At 42.5% G+C, this 16209-nt stretch overlaps 1 protein-coding gene and 1 long non-coding RNA gene across 5 annotated transcripts in view; one reads left to right on the top strand and one right to left on the bottom strand.

The window, feature by feature from the left end:
* Positions 1–16209, bottom strand: part of LOC132418504 (uncharacterized) — a 330667-nt gene that overhangs the window by 102017 nt on the left and 212441 nt on the right. The gene's annotated exons all lie outside the window — the stretch shown is intronic.
* GRIA3 (glutamate ionotropic receptor AMPA type subunit 3) overlaps positions 1–16209 on the top strand; it is a 288864-nt gene that overhangs the window by 69013 nt on the left and 203642 nt on the right. For all 4 annotated transcript variants that reach the window (XM_060002406.2, XM_060002403.2, XM_060002404.1 and 1 more), the window contains exon 3: positions 6044–6283. In XM_060002406.2, coding sequence (XP_059858389.1) covers positions 6044–6283 — 240 coding nt within the window. The remainder of the gene's footprint in view (positions 1–6043; positions 6284–16209) is intronic.

Here is a 16209-nt window from a genome sequence, read left to right as displayed (position 1 = left end):
ATAATTAGCTGCCACACTGTACATTAACAATACCTGTCCTGACCCTACAGACTTGGGGACTATAAATATAAGTGTGACAGCTGGCTCCAGGCTTGCTTGTCACTCACCACCGAAGGCAACATAGCCGGGGAGCTACACCAGAATCCCCAGGAATCCAGAATGTGGCCAGAAATGACATCTTCAACTAGAAGAATTTGGTGTTTTGCTAGTAAGAAGAGATGGAGACAGGCACTCTTAGGAAGCAGACAACCGTGATATTTCATGCTGGGAAGGCACAGAGGCCCCGAGTGGAGACAGCATTTTACCAGCACAAAGGCATTATATAGGGAGGGGTAGAGTCAGAGGACAAAGTCAAATTAGCAGGGGTTCTTTCTTAACCCATTGCTACCCAGAAGTGACCCAGGAGTGAGAATAAGAAAGAGCACTGAAGAAATGTCTAGGGAAGGTGAAAGAGAAGAAAAGCTGTGCTACCTGGGTACTCAGTGTGAAGTCAAGGGCAATGGTTGCCATGGGGAGGGTGAACTGATGGGGTCAACAGAGGGCAAAGTAAAAAGAGTTGGCAAGAGGAAAGAAACAGAGAAAGAACTATTTAGTTGCCAAGTTATATGTTAGGCACCATGTATTTTGTATGTACCGTTTCATTTACTCCTCACTCCATGACAATAACCAAAAGCCACATTTATAACTAAGACATACTTTACATTTTACTTATCTCATTTATTATTGTCTTTTCCCCTCACTAGTACATAGGTTCCCAGAAGACAGGGTCCTTTTTCTCTCCTGTTTCTCCCACTACCTGTAACAGTGTCAGCACATGGTAGATGCTCAGTACCTATCTGTTGCATGAATAAACAGCTAGCATAAAGTGCCAGGCACTGTTATAGACAGATGCTTCCCATGAATGAACTCATTTTAACTTTCATGACCAATGCTGAGACAGGCACTATTATCCCAATTTTACAGATGAAGAAACTGAGTCAGAGACACAGAGATATTAAGTCACTTGCCTAATAAGTGATGGATTCAGGATTTCAACCTACACCGTCTAACTCTAGAACCTGCCTTCATAATCTCTATTTTATACTGAGGCTCAGAGAGGTTAAGTTGGGCAGCTTAAGACTGGCAGAGCCATGACTAGAAGCGAAGTCCGCCTGCCCCTTCCTTTACACTTCACGGCTTAATAGGATTGCCAAGACAACTATTTCTTCCATCATCATTTTACCAGAGGCTAGTCTCCTGAGATAAAGAAATGGGTGTGGTTCATTAAGGATTCAGATAAAGATAACACACATCGCCCCAAAGAATCACGAGTCCCAAAAGATCACCCAACAGTCTGCCACCTGTTCTCATTGATATATATTTTTTGCTTTTGAATTTTATTTATTTTTTATACAGCAGGTTCTTATTAGTTATCCATTTTATACATATGAGTGTATATATGTCCATCCCAGTCTCCCGATTTGAGGCTGGAGGGAACTGAGAGCAGCAGCTAGTGGATGAGTCATGGGAACCCCCTGGTGGATCCGTCTATGCTGAGAGCTAGGCGTTGAGGTTAAGTCACTTTCAGGCCAGGCAAATCCCGATCCATGCTGCCCTACGTAGCTCTGGAGTAGGGATGGGAGACTGGTTCATAATTCATTGTATGACCTTGTGTCAGACGCTTCCTCTCCTTGTGTCAGTTTCTTTAGGTTAGGGAGGTGTCAGTGGAACTTTGTGTTGAATCATAAGAGCTCCACTTTCTCTCTTATATATTGGACTTTTCCACATAAAATTTCATTGGGAGAAAGGATTCTACACTAAAAACTATGCTTGAAAAATCCACTGAATGAAATAGTATTTAAATTCCTTCTAGCTCAAACATTCTAAGAACTTAAAAACATAGACACTGTCCTTTGGGTCAGGTCAGTGTTCCATTCAGCCCTACTTTCTGCAGCCAGGAAGAGGCCCAGGGATCTGCTGTGAGAGGCCATTCACAGGTCCCTTTTGCCCCAGCCTCCCGCAGACGCTATTACCCCTGTCTTCACGTGGCAGTTGTCTTCCCCATTGGGCCTTCTACTTATGTTACTTGCCTATGTTGAGACGGAGAAAGTGTAACTATGCACAACAGTACTTGCAGGACAGCCGCACCTCTGTTTTATTCGTAAGGAATAGAACACTTACTGATTTTCTCCTAACTCTTTTTGTCGACATCCACCGCTGTGTGTCTGCCTGCTAGATCACAGTAGCCGAGGGTTCCTTGAGGGGTGCTGCTGATCTATAATCCTCCTAAGTCCCCTACCTGAGCTGTGACCGAAGCTGTAAGCTTAGTTTGGAATTTTTTAATTTTCATTGGGCTCCCTCACACCTGCTCACTCATGCATTTTTATAAGTTCTTCCTTAGTCTCATTCTGTTTGTCATCATACATAGGCTTAAAGATTTCACTGGGTGCTCCTGCCTGGAGTCTGGGTTTCACATATACAAAATGACTCCCTCCTTATAACGTTTTTTTTTGTTTGTTTTTTTGTTTTTTGTGGTACGCGGGCCTCTCACTGTTGTGGCCTCTCCCGCTGTGGAGCACAGGCTCCGGACGCGCAGGCTCAGCGGCCATGGCTCACGGGCCTAGCCGCTCCGTGGCACGTGGGATTTTCCCGGACCGGGGCACGAACCGGTGTCCCCCTGCATCGGCAGGCGGACTCTCAACCCCTGCGCCACCAGGGAAGCCCCTTATAACGTTTTAAAACAAGGAAAAATAGCATTAAGTTGTTTAGGTGTGTGTGTTTGTATATTTTTTAAAAAAAACAAGGTAATGATAAATAAAAATTTCAGGATAGTAGTTACCTCAGAGGGAGAGAGAGATCAAAACAAGGAGACAGAACAGAGGAAGAAGACATAAATCAGGTGACCGTATAAGTGTGAATTTCTTGCTGGATTGTTTATTGTATTCTATTTGTCTGTCTGTCTATCCTTGCACTAATACCACATGCCTTTTCATATCAACTTTAGAGTCACTTATCTGTTTTTCTTATGGTTAATAATTTTTGTATCCTGTTTAAGAATAACCCGAGATCATGAAGATATCCTCCTGTATTTTCTTCTAAAGCCTGCTTGATTTTGATTGGAATTGCACTGAATCTAAAAATAAATTTGGGGAGAATATTTAAAAAAAAAAGAAGACATAAGTCAAACTAAATTATTAGGAATGTTATAGTTCTTGGGTTGGGTGATGGTTCTGTGAGTGTTCACTGTATTTTAAATAAATAAATAAATAAGAAATGTCCATATATAAACTAGTAATGATGAATTCTGCACCCCTGAAGTTCAAAAACAATGATTACAAGAGCAATGCGAGGTTTGTTTTTTTTTTTAAAGTTAACCAGAATCTATGATATACTTTAATTTTCTGTTTCTTTCCAATACATCAAGGGCTTTTTGAAACTCTAAGGGGATCATAGCTATAGGTTTGCCTCTCTCCGAGTTTACTTCTCCCTCAATTATTGTCCATAATTTAGTCAGGTTGGAATTTCCTTGTTGAAAAATATGTTGCATTTCCCCACAGGCTATTTTTATATAGGATTCGTTGATCCTCATCTTTATCTTGGGCCTTGCATGCTAGTTTGTATAGATCTAAGAATTACTGGCTACGTCCTGAATCATTTTGGGCGAAAGGCCACGATTGCTTGTTCCAGTCTTCCAACCCCATGACCATTAATAAGATTGGGTTCTGTCTAGGGTTGCCAGATAAAATTCAGGATCTTCAGTTAAATTTTAATTTCAAATAAACAACAAATAATTTTTTAGTATATGTATGAATTTGAGGCATACTTATACTAAATAATAATTTTTATTTATCTGAAATTCAAATTTAATTGGACATTCTATTTATATATTTTCTATTTATGTAAATATATATTCAATATATTTTTATTTGCCAAATCTGGAAACCCTATCTCATTCGAGCCAATAAGTACTCTCCAATGTCACTGTTGGTTTTGGGTCCCAGGGAGTGTGAGTTTGGGAATTGGACAGACAGCCAGGTTCAAATCCTGGCTCCTCCACTCAAGAGACAGAACTTTTTTTTTGGCCTCAGAATTCTTATCTATTAAATAGAAATGATAGCACTACCTCATGAGGTTGCTGGGAATATTAAAAGAGATGATATTTGCATAGTACTTAGTACAGGGTCTGGTACCTACTAAGCACTCAATAGCTGTTATCATTATTATTGTCAATTTTATACAGAACATTATGTGCACTGGCCAAGATTTAACCTAGTACTGTAAAATTCTACATTTACAGGATTAATTTGGGAATGGGACTCAGTGTCTCCTTTGGTGATGACCAATGCAAAGTGGCATCTAGCCCCTTCCTTTTTGTTTTTGAATACTTCTTTTGGCCCCATGTCATGAAATGCCCCAGACTCATTCTCTAATTGCTTTTTCCTTTTAATATAAAGGCTTTTTTGTGCATGTGTTTGGAGGTCACTTAGAATTCCTCAAGTTGGAAGCAACTGTCTTCCCCTAAGGAGGTGCTTGAGTGATTGAGAATCGCCTTTGAAATGCCACCTCAAGCCAATGAGTAATGAGTTTGGCTGATAAAAGGGAGCAGACCCTTTACATTCTCTTCTCTGACCCACCCATTCCCATCAAAACTGACCCACCCACTTTCCCATCTGTCCTGGCATCTAATCAGACATGCTAATGGCTAAAAAAGATTCTATTTAATCCCCCTCCCAAGATAGGCTTTTTTTCAAAACCCTAAACCTGAAAAAGTAAGCCTAACACTGGCTTCCTAGCAGATAAGGGTGACCATGTGGGACCCCTTAAATCACACCCAATTATCAGCGGCTTGTTCTGCCTGCTTTGCATGAATGGAAGGGAGCAGTAGCGCAAATAATCTAAAGATCATTTCCACTTGGTTTGGGAATGCACCACATGGTGTTGTTGTAGCTGATTTGCTTTGCTAATTTTGTTCTACTTAAGCTAATATTGAGATTGGTTCACATTTGTGTGTGTGTGTGTGTGTGTGTGTGTGTGTGTGTGTGTGTGTGTGTGTGTGGTACGCGGGCCTCTCACTGTTGTGGCCTCTCCCGTTGCGGAGCACAGGCTCCAGACGTGCAGGCCCAGTGGCCATGGCTCACGGGCCCAGCCGCTCCGTGGCACGTGGGATCTTCCCGGACCGGGGCACGAACCCATGTCCCCTGCATCGGCAGGCGGACTCCCAACCACTGCGCCACCAGGGAAGGCCCTGGTTCACATTTTTTAAGCTCATCTGGGCCAGAAGAGGGAAGAGATAGTGGTGTGGCCCACTCTGAGATGAAGGAAAACTGACCACGATCATGAAGGGGACATGAACATTCTATGTGAGGGCTAACAGATCAAGAAGATCAGTGCAAAAGGATCAAGATAGAACTTTGCGAATTACACATGGGCAGAATAGGCCCACCTACCCCGTGGGCACTGAAAAGCTAGTCTTCCCAATGGCCTTCCCAGAATCTGAAATTCTCTTCATTAATAGCCTACATAAAGGGTGGTAATCATGCAATAACTATAGTTAAAGCGTTATGTAACCTAAGAGGAGTAACATTTCCTAGAAGACACATTAGCAGTTCATCTGACTAAATCATCAGTCACTATTGTCACCTCGTAGAAAAAGCACTGAAGGGGTGAGACACAAGACAGTTCTACCTTGATGGGGCCTGGGTATACTAAGAAGCCCCTGGGCAGCTATGGTGGAAGTACAGGAGCACTTGGGTGATTTGGGGGGTGGGCTGGAAGGGTTGCTGAAGGAGAGTTAGACAACTTTCACCTCTTTCCTTCCCACGTTTTTCTTAGTTTCCTGCTCATGATAGACATAGAGAATATGCAGATGTCTCAAATAAATTCTTCCCTTTCTTATTCTCTTCCTTCTGGGCAACTGGACTTTCAAGGGCTTCTAGAGATTTCAGAGCTCATTGGTTTTCTTTTTGTCCTTTAGAGCCTAACTATACATTGCATTTCCAACCCTACAAGCTGCAGCAAGGGACCATGGGGCTATTGAAATTTCTTTCTCTTTTTCTCATTGCAGTCTGCTCCCAGTTCTCGAGAGGGGTGTATGCCATCTTTGGATTCTATGACCAGATGTCAATGAACACTCTGACCTCCTTCTGTGGAGCTCTGCACACATCCTTTGTCACACCCAGCTTCCCCACTGATGCAGATGTGCAGTTTGTCATCCAGATGCGCCCAGCCTTGAAGGGCGCTATTCTGAGTCTTTTGGGTCACTACAAGTGGGAGAAGTTTGTGTACCTTTACGACACAGAAAGAGGTAAGAAGAGGCATGTGCTCTCCTCTTTGAATATTCATGTAACAGTGGTGTTCAACCTTCCTCAACTCATGCTTGTCCCCTTCTCTTCCAATAAATCTCATATTCTTTTAAAATTGTAATTAATATTCAAAATGAATTTAAGAGTGAGGCCAAAAAAGAATCAAAACAATAGCCACTTTAGAATCTAGTTTTTCAAATTGTACATGTCCTCCCACCCCCAACTTTGAAAAGGGGTTTCGGATTATCCTCCTGGTTGAACCACTGTTGTTGAAAAAGAACCCTTCCCCCTCCCCCAAATAACTTATGTGGTTTACGTACACAAATTAAAAGCAGCTTAGTCTAAAATAGAGAGAGGCCTAAGCTGGAAAGGTTTTGGAGAATTAATCCTGCCAGAGACTATAATTATCCTCATCTCATAGATGAGAAAACTGAAGCCCAAAGAGGAAAAGTGCTTTTTCACACAGTAGTTTAACCACAGAGCTGGGACTGGTGGCAATGTCTCTGGCTTCCAGATCACATTAGGTGTCCAGATTATGGGGCTTCAACAATTATCTGATGGAAATAATGAATGGAGACTGGCTAACCCGGGTTTTGGGGGTGGATAGTTTTTCTAATAGTAAGACATATTATATTGAATCTATTGAGGACAATTATATTGAAACAGTCTCAAAAATTAGGGGTCTGATCTTAAATAGTATAGAGTTAGGTATACACATCATAATGCAGCTAAACAGACTCCTCTAAAACCCAGTTATCTTTGAGGGCTTCCTCAGTAGAACCAAGGGATCCTATCACCGTGAGATTCCAAAAGATGACGTTACTTTATCACTTGTTTGCGTGTAATCCAGGTTATACACAGGGAATGGCTCTCTCTGACTCAGGACTTCCTGACTCAGAGAAAGAAGGAGCAAATGGAAGTCCTATCTGCCTGAGGGGTCCCTGGAAATGACATGCTTATAGGTAACTTAACTTGAAGGGCCATTTTGTTTTTAGGAATCCAGAGAACTCTTCACTTCGCTCTCATTTTGATTCATCATCAAACCCTGTCAGGAAACACTAAGGCCTGTATTTGCTTATGGTACCTACCTCCAGAATATTATCAAATTTCATGAACCTGCAGCAGGAGAGCAGAGTTCTAGTCCATGCTCTGCCACTAACTAGCTCTCTGACCTTGACCAACTCATTCAATCTCTCTTGGCCTTGATCTCCTCACCAAAGCTATGTCCCTTCTTAATGTAATATCTATGATTTTTTTAATATTATACTAGACATAGGACACTTTGTATCTTATTACTAATCCTAACTTACATCTTATCAGTTAATTAGTCAACCAATCTACAAGCTGTTATCAATCCTCAATGGTTTATTCAAATCTCGTGATACATGCTTATATAATACTGTTCCAGTAGGGGTAGACAGAAAAGGACATTCATGAAACAATTCATGAACAACTTTTAGAGCAAAGTATCAAACTCAGTACCAAATTGAGTGCTACACTACAGATTCTGATTGCTATGAGAATTGTGAAAAGGTAGCACTAGAGTTTTTGAAGGCTGGCTAGAGGAGCCAGGCCTTAAAGGATGTATAAGCTGTGGATTGGAAGAGAAGAAGGAAATGGACTTTGGGGAAGAGGAAAGGAACATGAACAAAGGGCAGGATCGGGAAGGAGTGCTGTGTGTTCCCACAGATCTTTGCCTGACTAGAGTACCAAAATAGTTTGAATGTTCTAATTCACAGTTTGCTAAATTTTAATGCATTTCATTTCTTTCAAACACTGAGGATGAATTAGCCTATTTCCATGTACTATATACAGTGTAGTCTGGTGCATAAAAATCTAATTTTCAGAACTGAAGTTTGTAAATTAGACAGCTTCTCTCCTGTAACTTTTTAAAACTAAATATCAGTTCTGCTAATGCTATAGCCTCTCATTTATTGAAAAGCAGGAGACACAAGTTAATGTATTCTCTTCTCATCTCCCATGACCCTCCTTTGCCCATTAGCTCTCTATTAGAGGAAAGGAAGCAAAAGTCCATCTCTGTCTGTTTCTTAATCTGCATTTTTTTCTCAAATCATCTCACTAAATAGTTTGTTCAATTCTACGGTCTTAGAGCCAAAAGAAACCTTTCTGACTTGTGTGTGTTCATATTTTTTCCTCTATAGCCATTTAGCTGGTGGGATTAATCTGCTCTGCTTAAGAAGTACTTTCCATAAAGTTTTATACTAATTTCCTCCTTGGAAAGCCTTCTTAAAACACTGCATATTATGACCCTCTTCCAAAAGTTTCAGTGGTTTCTATTGCCCACATTGAAAAGTAAAAGTAGTCTATTTCTTAAGACTCGACATAATTATCCATCAACCAACCAACGAACCTGTTGTCTTAACATTATGTTACTAATGAGAACTTTCCACTGCAGGCAGCTCCCATTTTCCACTGTTGCCCAAATGTGCCAGAACCATACTTGCCTCAGCAACTGCACTTCTACTACCTGGAATTCTTTCCATCTTGATTATGAAAATCCTTCCTGCCTATCCTTCCATTTTTCAAAACCCACTTCAACCTCTACCTCTCCAAGGTAGCTTTCCCTGACCACTCCAGTGCACAATGATTCATTCATTCATTCAATCCATGGCAGGGTTAAAATGAGGAACAAGATAGACATGTCTCCTGCAGTTATAAAGCTTACATTCTAATAAGGGAGATAGAAAAAAAATAAGTAAGCCAACAAATAAAATAATTATATATTTAGGTAAGGTGCTATGAAAGAAACGAAGAGACAGATACTAATGGATAGGACCTAATTTTAAAAGGATTCTCAGTGACAACCTCATTGAGAAGGGGCATTTAAGCTGAGAACTAAAGAAGCAGAAGGAGACAGCCATTTGAAGAATATAGAGAAAGAGTTTTCAAGCAGTGGAAATAGCAAGTGCAAAGGCCCTGTGGCAGGGAAGAGCTTGGTATGTTTGAGGAACTGAAAGAAGACAAGCGTGGCTAAAGGGTAGTGAGGAGGTTGAGAGTGGCCTAAGATGAGACTATAACGGTAAACAGAAGCCAGATCGTAGCCATGGAGTACAGACAGGAGCCAACATAAGGAATATGAATTTTATTCTAACTGCAATGTGAAGTCATGGGAGGATTCTGAGCAGGGGAGTCACATGATCTCGTTTAAGTTTCCGTAGAGAATGGAGTGTGGTGCAAGAGTGAAGGAAAGGAAATGAATTAAAAGGCCATTGTGGTCATCCAGGCGAGAAATGATGGCAGCTTAGACTAGACTGAAGATGGAGAAAAGTAGACAGAGTTGAAGTGTATTTTGGACACAGAATCAACAGAACTTGGTGACAGATTGACTGTGGCACGTGAGGGAAAGAAAGGATTCGTGGGTGACTACTAAGCTTTTGGCTTGAGAGACTGGGTAAGGTGGCGACGCTATTTACTGCGGTGACTGAGGGCAGGAGGTGAAGCAGTCTTAAGGAGCAGAGACCTTGCCCACCTCTGAATGCCCACAGAACGCTTTTGTCCATATCATTCACTTGGCACTTACCTGCTTTCTGTTGTTATCTCACTGGGTCTGCTATCTACCTTCCCAGGAGCTTCTCTCCATTATGATAGTCAACAACTGCTTAGCCCCTAGGTTTAGACTTTGTGCCTCCTCTGGTTTCTAGCACAGGCCTGAGTCCATACTTAGTGTTTTCCCAATTCCATTAGTGACTCATCCAGAATAAGCCCACGTCTTTCTTTTTAAATGTTGGACTGAAAGAAAGAGACAGAAAAACCAAGAAGGGAGGGAGGGAGGATTAGATGGAAGGAAGGAAGGAGGGAGGGAGGGAAGGAAGGAAGGAGGGAGGGAGGGAGGGAAGGAAGAAGGGAGGGAGGGAGGGAGGGAAGGAAGAAGGGAGGGAGGGAGGGAGGGAAGGAAGGAGGGAGGGAGGGAGGGAGGGAGGGAAGAAGGAAGGAAGGAAGGAAACAAAGGAAAGGAAAGGAAAGGAAGGGAAAGGGGAAAAGGAGGGAGGGAGGGAGGAAGGGAGGGAAGAAGGAAAGAAGAAAGAAAGAAAGAAAGAAAAGAAAGAAAGAAAGAGAGAGGGAGGGAGGGAGGGAGGAAAGAAGGAAAGAGAAAACCCAATTTATAACTCAAACTATGTGGTATGGTTCTTTAAAATATTCAATAATGTATCTATTCTGCATTTTCTCTTTTTCTACAATGATCATCTCTTGCTTCAGTAATAAACATTATGGGGAGAAATTACAACTGCAAAGTGTAATTTTAGAAGTTTTTAGATTACATAAGAGAGAAATGAAAGACAGAGACAGAAGGGAGCACCTATAATTACATTCAAATAAGCTAAATATACAAATGATGTGACTCCACCGCATAAGGGCAGGGATGAGTGAGGAGCTGAGAAATGGGTTAAACACTTGAGGTCATTTAAAAGATTTACAGCACAATCAGGGTAATTTTATCTCTGAAATTATGAAACACTGAGTGGATTTCAAGGCTTTGTTAGTTTCGCTTTGATTTCTGTCTGCTGAGCAAGGTCTGATTCTGTGTTTGCAGGTCATCACTTTGCTTAGTTACTAAAATCACCACCCTGGTTTGTTAATACAAAGCTGAAATTTATGCTCTTGGTGCTATATACATCAAAAGTGAGCTCTTGGGAAAGTCATGAGGTTTACTAAGTGTGATATCTGCCCCCTTTGTACCCTCTTCTCTTTATCGACCCCCTTTTTTTACTTGTCTATGCCTGCCCTCCCTGGCTTGACATCTCTGTCCTAACCTGCCTCTACACCTCCATAAAAACTCTTCCACTTTGCTATTAGACCTATCTTTTGGGTGCAAGTGACCTAGCTCTCTGTGGTGCTAACATTTCCCCCAGAGCAGCAGCTTGCTTGAGAACTGCAGCCAGACTCTCTCGTGCACCTGACAACTCTCCTCGGCTTCAATGGGCACAGCCCACAGAGATGAAAGAATCCGGCCCAGCCTGTGGCTCTCAGCTTAGATAATGAGATAATAGCTCTAAGTGCCCTTTGAGGCAACTAGTCCCTACCTTCTTGTCAGTGTTCAATAAACTCCTGCTGTTTCCTATTCTCAACCTGAAACTCCCTACTCAGTTCCCAGGTAACTCTCAGGAAGTCACCTGCCTTCTAACAGACCTTTCTGTTTGCTCTAGAAGGGTGTGTCAGGAACGTGGGCAGTGACAACAAGTAGTCGGTCAGTCAACAAGCAATTATTGGGCGTTTCCTAGGGCTGGCTTGTGCTAGGCCACTGGCAGTGTTCAAACAGAATTTGGGTCCTGCCTTTGAGGAGCTGACAATCCTGTTGCTGAAGCAGTGATTTATCTCAGGGGCCTGGAAAAATTAATTTTTAACGCAACTGTTGCCCCATCCACCAACGAAACTTGCATTCATGAGAGCAGGCACCTCGTGAAATGATTCAAGTGTTGCCAGAGAGCCGGGAAGACGGGAGAATGTTAAAATATCCTGAAGGTCTTAAGAGGTAAAGAAATTCTCCAAGACAAGGAGAAAGGGCCTTTCCTCAGAGGACCGGGAATGTTTTCAGATTGGCTGGATTTAAACTCTACTGAGAGGCAAGCAGGGCTTCAGTCCCTCGCACCTTCCTGCATGCTGTCGTTTACCACCTACTTACATAACCTGGCTTCATCCCTTCCATCCAGTTCTACTTTCCCAAATAAGGCACAGATTCGCTCTCTGCATCTCTCTCTCTCTCTCTGCCTGTCTCTCTCCCTTCCTCCGTGCTTCACCCTCTCTCTCCCTTTCTACACACGCACAGACACAGGCACGCATGCGCACATGCATGGACAGGCACACATCCCAGTACCAATCGGTGGTACAAACCAACAAACCCCTATTATTGTCATTTTATTATCTTAGTTTGATAAGAGCAGCTGCATTTTAAAGCATTTATTATGTACTAGACCCTGAGTTTATGAATTACCACATTTAATTGTCACGGCATCCCCGTATCTTTACAACAGAAGGAAACCAAGGCACAAAAAGATTCAATGATGGCTCCTAGGGACCACAGAGCTTAGTGTGCCAAAGCAATGAAAGCCAGGAGTTCAACCAAGGCCTGCCACACTCCGCAGTCTGTGTGTGCTGTTCACTGGGCTGCCATATTGCCTCCCACACTTTTAACATTGAAACTGCGATTAGCTCTTCCCTTCAGCCATTCTTCAAAGGACCTGTTACCTAGACCCTGCCTGTCCCAGTTACCTTCCTGTGGATGCACTCCAGTTGTCCATTTCTTTCTGAAAGCCTGGTGTCCACAAAAGAACACAAGAGCCTTTGGTCCCAGAGTCCCAGGGATCCAGATAGGCAGCAGGTAAGAAAAAATCGAGGTTAAGGGGTAGATGGGGAGCAAAAGGAGTAAATGCAGCCAGACAGGTGGGTTTGCCCATAGTGCGCACTCGTGGAATGCTGTGCTGTGGACCTGACTCTAAGGTGAATCTGAACTCGTAGATTCCTCTCTGGGGCAAAGCCACTTCCAGAGCCCAGAAAAATCTAAACCTGCAGGTCGTCATCACTACGGGACTGTTTTTGGTTGGAGAAGAAGAAAGCAAGGAGAGACTGATGATAGGTTCTACCATAGCTACTTGGCAGGAAGTTTAAAGAAAGTAGCAGGTAATGGTTAAAAAAAAAAAAAAGACGGATTATCACGGATTTTTTTTTCTCCTCCACTTTAAGAACTGATTAAAGGATTGAGAAGGTAACAGATGGCTACTATTCTAGTCATGTCCAGTTGCCTTTTGGGAAAAACGAAGCCAAAAGAATTTTTATTGAAATTCAAGCTACTTTTTACATCTGAATGAATTAGGAAGACCCAGAGAGTACATTCTCTGGTGAGAGACAGATACTAAATTCCCCTGTTTGAGCAGCAATAATCAGGGTTGACAGTACCTGAGACATCTGGTAGTTTCTGCGGCCTGTCTAATCTACTGATGATGCTTCAACTATGAGAGCATCTCGAGAGCCTGCACAATAATAATAATGAATGACTGTTTGGACCGCATTATGCATAAAAGACTGTACATCTGTCTGTAATGAGAATTTCATTGAAAATGAAAATACTAAATCTGTCATATTTTTTAATATTTCGATTTGCACATCCTTGACTGTTTTGGGGCATAACAAGAGAAACTGCCGAGAAACTTGTTGTCAGCTCTTGAAATAAATTATCATTTAAACACTTCCTCTCCACAAAGGTTATTAGCTTAGTAGCTTGTTCCTGGGGTTGGACCATCAGTTGGGGAAAAAAATCACTAGACATTAAACTACCCTTTCAAAAGCTGAATATTAGTTACTGTGGAAATTGTTCTCTCAACTTAACATATTCCATTGTATCTCCCCAATGCTGCAGATTAGACTGAAGCGACTATTAATAAATACTGTCATATTTTACAGCTGTCATGCAAAGCTGAAAAAAGGCTTTGCTGTGATTAGATCCTGTTTACTGTAATATTTCTAGCTCAGACTCGGAAAGGCAGCTGTCCTATAAAGGTATTTTCCATAAGTAGAATATTTCTCCATCAAATGACATGACTAATTTTAATGTATCGTTAACTCCTTGGTGGCAGTGAATTTGAGGTTGAATTGACTTTACAGCCAGAGATACATCCCTCTCCAGAGGCACACTAAGCTAAAATGTCAATTTCTTTCTCTTGGGTTGTCCTTCATATTCAGAGCTGTTGCTTTAAGTAGTCCCCTCCTCCGTAGAAGGACAAATTTGCATGGGTTTATCCGCCTTCTTTTGCCCTGTCCCTCTTGTGACTGATTGCATTGTTTGCAAGGCAGCTGGTCAGGATTTAGGCTAGGAATGACACTTCAGTGGGCTAGCTAGTAATTCTGCTTCGTGAGCTAAAATGCCACTGTATGAGTGAAAGAAATAGATCTCTAGCCCCCCTACCATGCAGTAGCTGTTTGTAATGGTATTCACATCTCTGCAAAAAGGAGGTGACAGCTGGCAGGGTTGCTTTTGCCCTGACCTTCCGTTGCTTTTCATCAAGCTCTTTGAGGAATTAACCCTCACTCACTAAGCTGAATATCTAGTTTTCAATGAATGGGTGATTGTTACACCATCAAGGAGTAACTGACGTGTCCCATAAATCCACGGTGGAGCCTGAGCTCGGTCTTTGAGAAGGCTCTTCTAAATGTTCCCTGGGGAAGAGACAGACTGTGATGTAGATCTACAACTGTGACTTTGAGGTTTGTCTCCTGGAGGCCCCTGAGACAACAATTAAAGCCAGGGCAGGTTTGCTGTGGAAGTGAAACAAAAGAATGCATGTAATGTCTTTTGCACCAAGCTGAACACGGTAACATGCTCAATAAATGTTACCTCTTATTATTTTAACAGTGGTCCTCCATGCGGAGGGAGGGTGATTTCCCCCCTGCAGGGGACATTTGGCAATGTCTAGAGACATTTTTCGTAGTGGGTAGAGGACAGGAATGCTGCTAAACATCCTACAGTGCACAGGATGGCACCCCACCCCCAAAGAATTATTCAGACCAAAATATCAATAGTGCCAAGGTGGCAGCAGGGTCAAAGGACAAACCGTTGCAAGAATTCCTCAAGGGGTTGTAATGAACCAATGTAGCATTTATTGAGTGTCTCTTACTGTGCCTAAATTGGTGTTAAGAGTTATGTTAAGTAGAAGGTGGAGTCTTTAGCCTTGAAGAACTTACATTATGGTCAGAGAGACGGGATAAGACTTATGTACAGATTTGAAGTACTGTGAGAGTCCAAATAAGAAAGAGTTCACAATAAGCAAGATGGACCCATCAGGGAAGGCTCCATGGAAGCAGTTAAACATTTTTCTGAGCCCACCACCCAACTGCCTTCCCTAGCAATGACCTTGCTTTGGTGGCTAAGGCCAAGTGGTTATCTAGAACCAAAACAACATGGCATTCCCATCAATGTTCCCAAAAGTCAGAGCTTAGGGCAAGAAACACAATTAAAAGAAAAACCAAAAAGGGAACAACGTTCCTTTTACTAAATGGAAAGCAATTACAGAGCTGTTGAAAATAGGCAGTAAACAAAAGGAGGGAGGGAAATACTGGCAAAATTCCATTTTCCCAACTAATCCTGTAGCAAAAGTGCAATTTGCAACAAAATCAACAGTGCCCTCGCCCTCTCTCTTGCAGTCAAACACATTGTTTGGCATCAGCACGGCTACATGTGATGCCTTAGCAGTAAAGTTTACAGAAGCTAGGAAGACAGAATATGATTGGCCGGGGCGGGGGTGGGGGTGGGGCAGCGGTTAAGGTGGAGCACAGCTCACTCCTTCCCCCCTCCTCCCCCCAACAGTCTCTGTGGAACACCCTCATTCAGGGGGAAAAGAGGGGCACAAATAAAGACTACAGCACTCCCAGTCTCCCTGAATCCTTTCCAATCAATAAGTTGCCAGTGTCAACTGCTGTCCTGCTTTGTCGACTCCACAAACGATCTGATTAATTCTCTGTGCTAACTGCCTCAGCGGGCTCTCTCGGCAGTAGAACAGAGGCTAATTAAGATCACGTCAGGCGAGGAGGCTGACAGGTTGTGTTCCTGGGCCACACTGAACTTTTAGAGGGTGCTTCAACTTCACCGCAGGCAGGCAGTGCTTGGCCAGGCACCGATTCCATAGCAGGCTTCTCATTTATTTCCCCGATTCCTGAATCAACGGGCCTCCGTTTTGTCAAGGATTTACGTCCTTCTCCTTGGGGTAATTAGCTGCCACTGTGTTCACTTTGAATTGCATTATTTCAGCTTCCTTTCATTTGAATTTTTAATATGTTTGTAAACAGAGATAACAATTAATAGTGGGGTCATTTTCCCTCCTAAATCACGTGTCTGTGTGTGTGTGTGTGTGTGTGTGTGTGTGTGTGTGTGTGTGTGTGTGTGTCTTAGCAGCATATAGCCCATAGAGGTGAGTTTAGG

The sequence above is a fragment of the Delphinus delphis genome, chromosome X (assembly GCF_949987515.2).
Source record: "Delphinus delphis chromosome X, mDelDel1.2, whole genome shotgun sequence".
In the NCBI taxonomy this organism is placed as follows: domain Eukaryota; kingdom Metazoa; phylum Chordata; class Mammalia; order Artiodactyla; family Delphinidae; genus Delphinus; species Delphinus delphis.
Note: the sequence above shows the minus strand (reverse complement) of the source record. Positions and strands in the feature narration are given on the sequence as shown.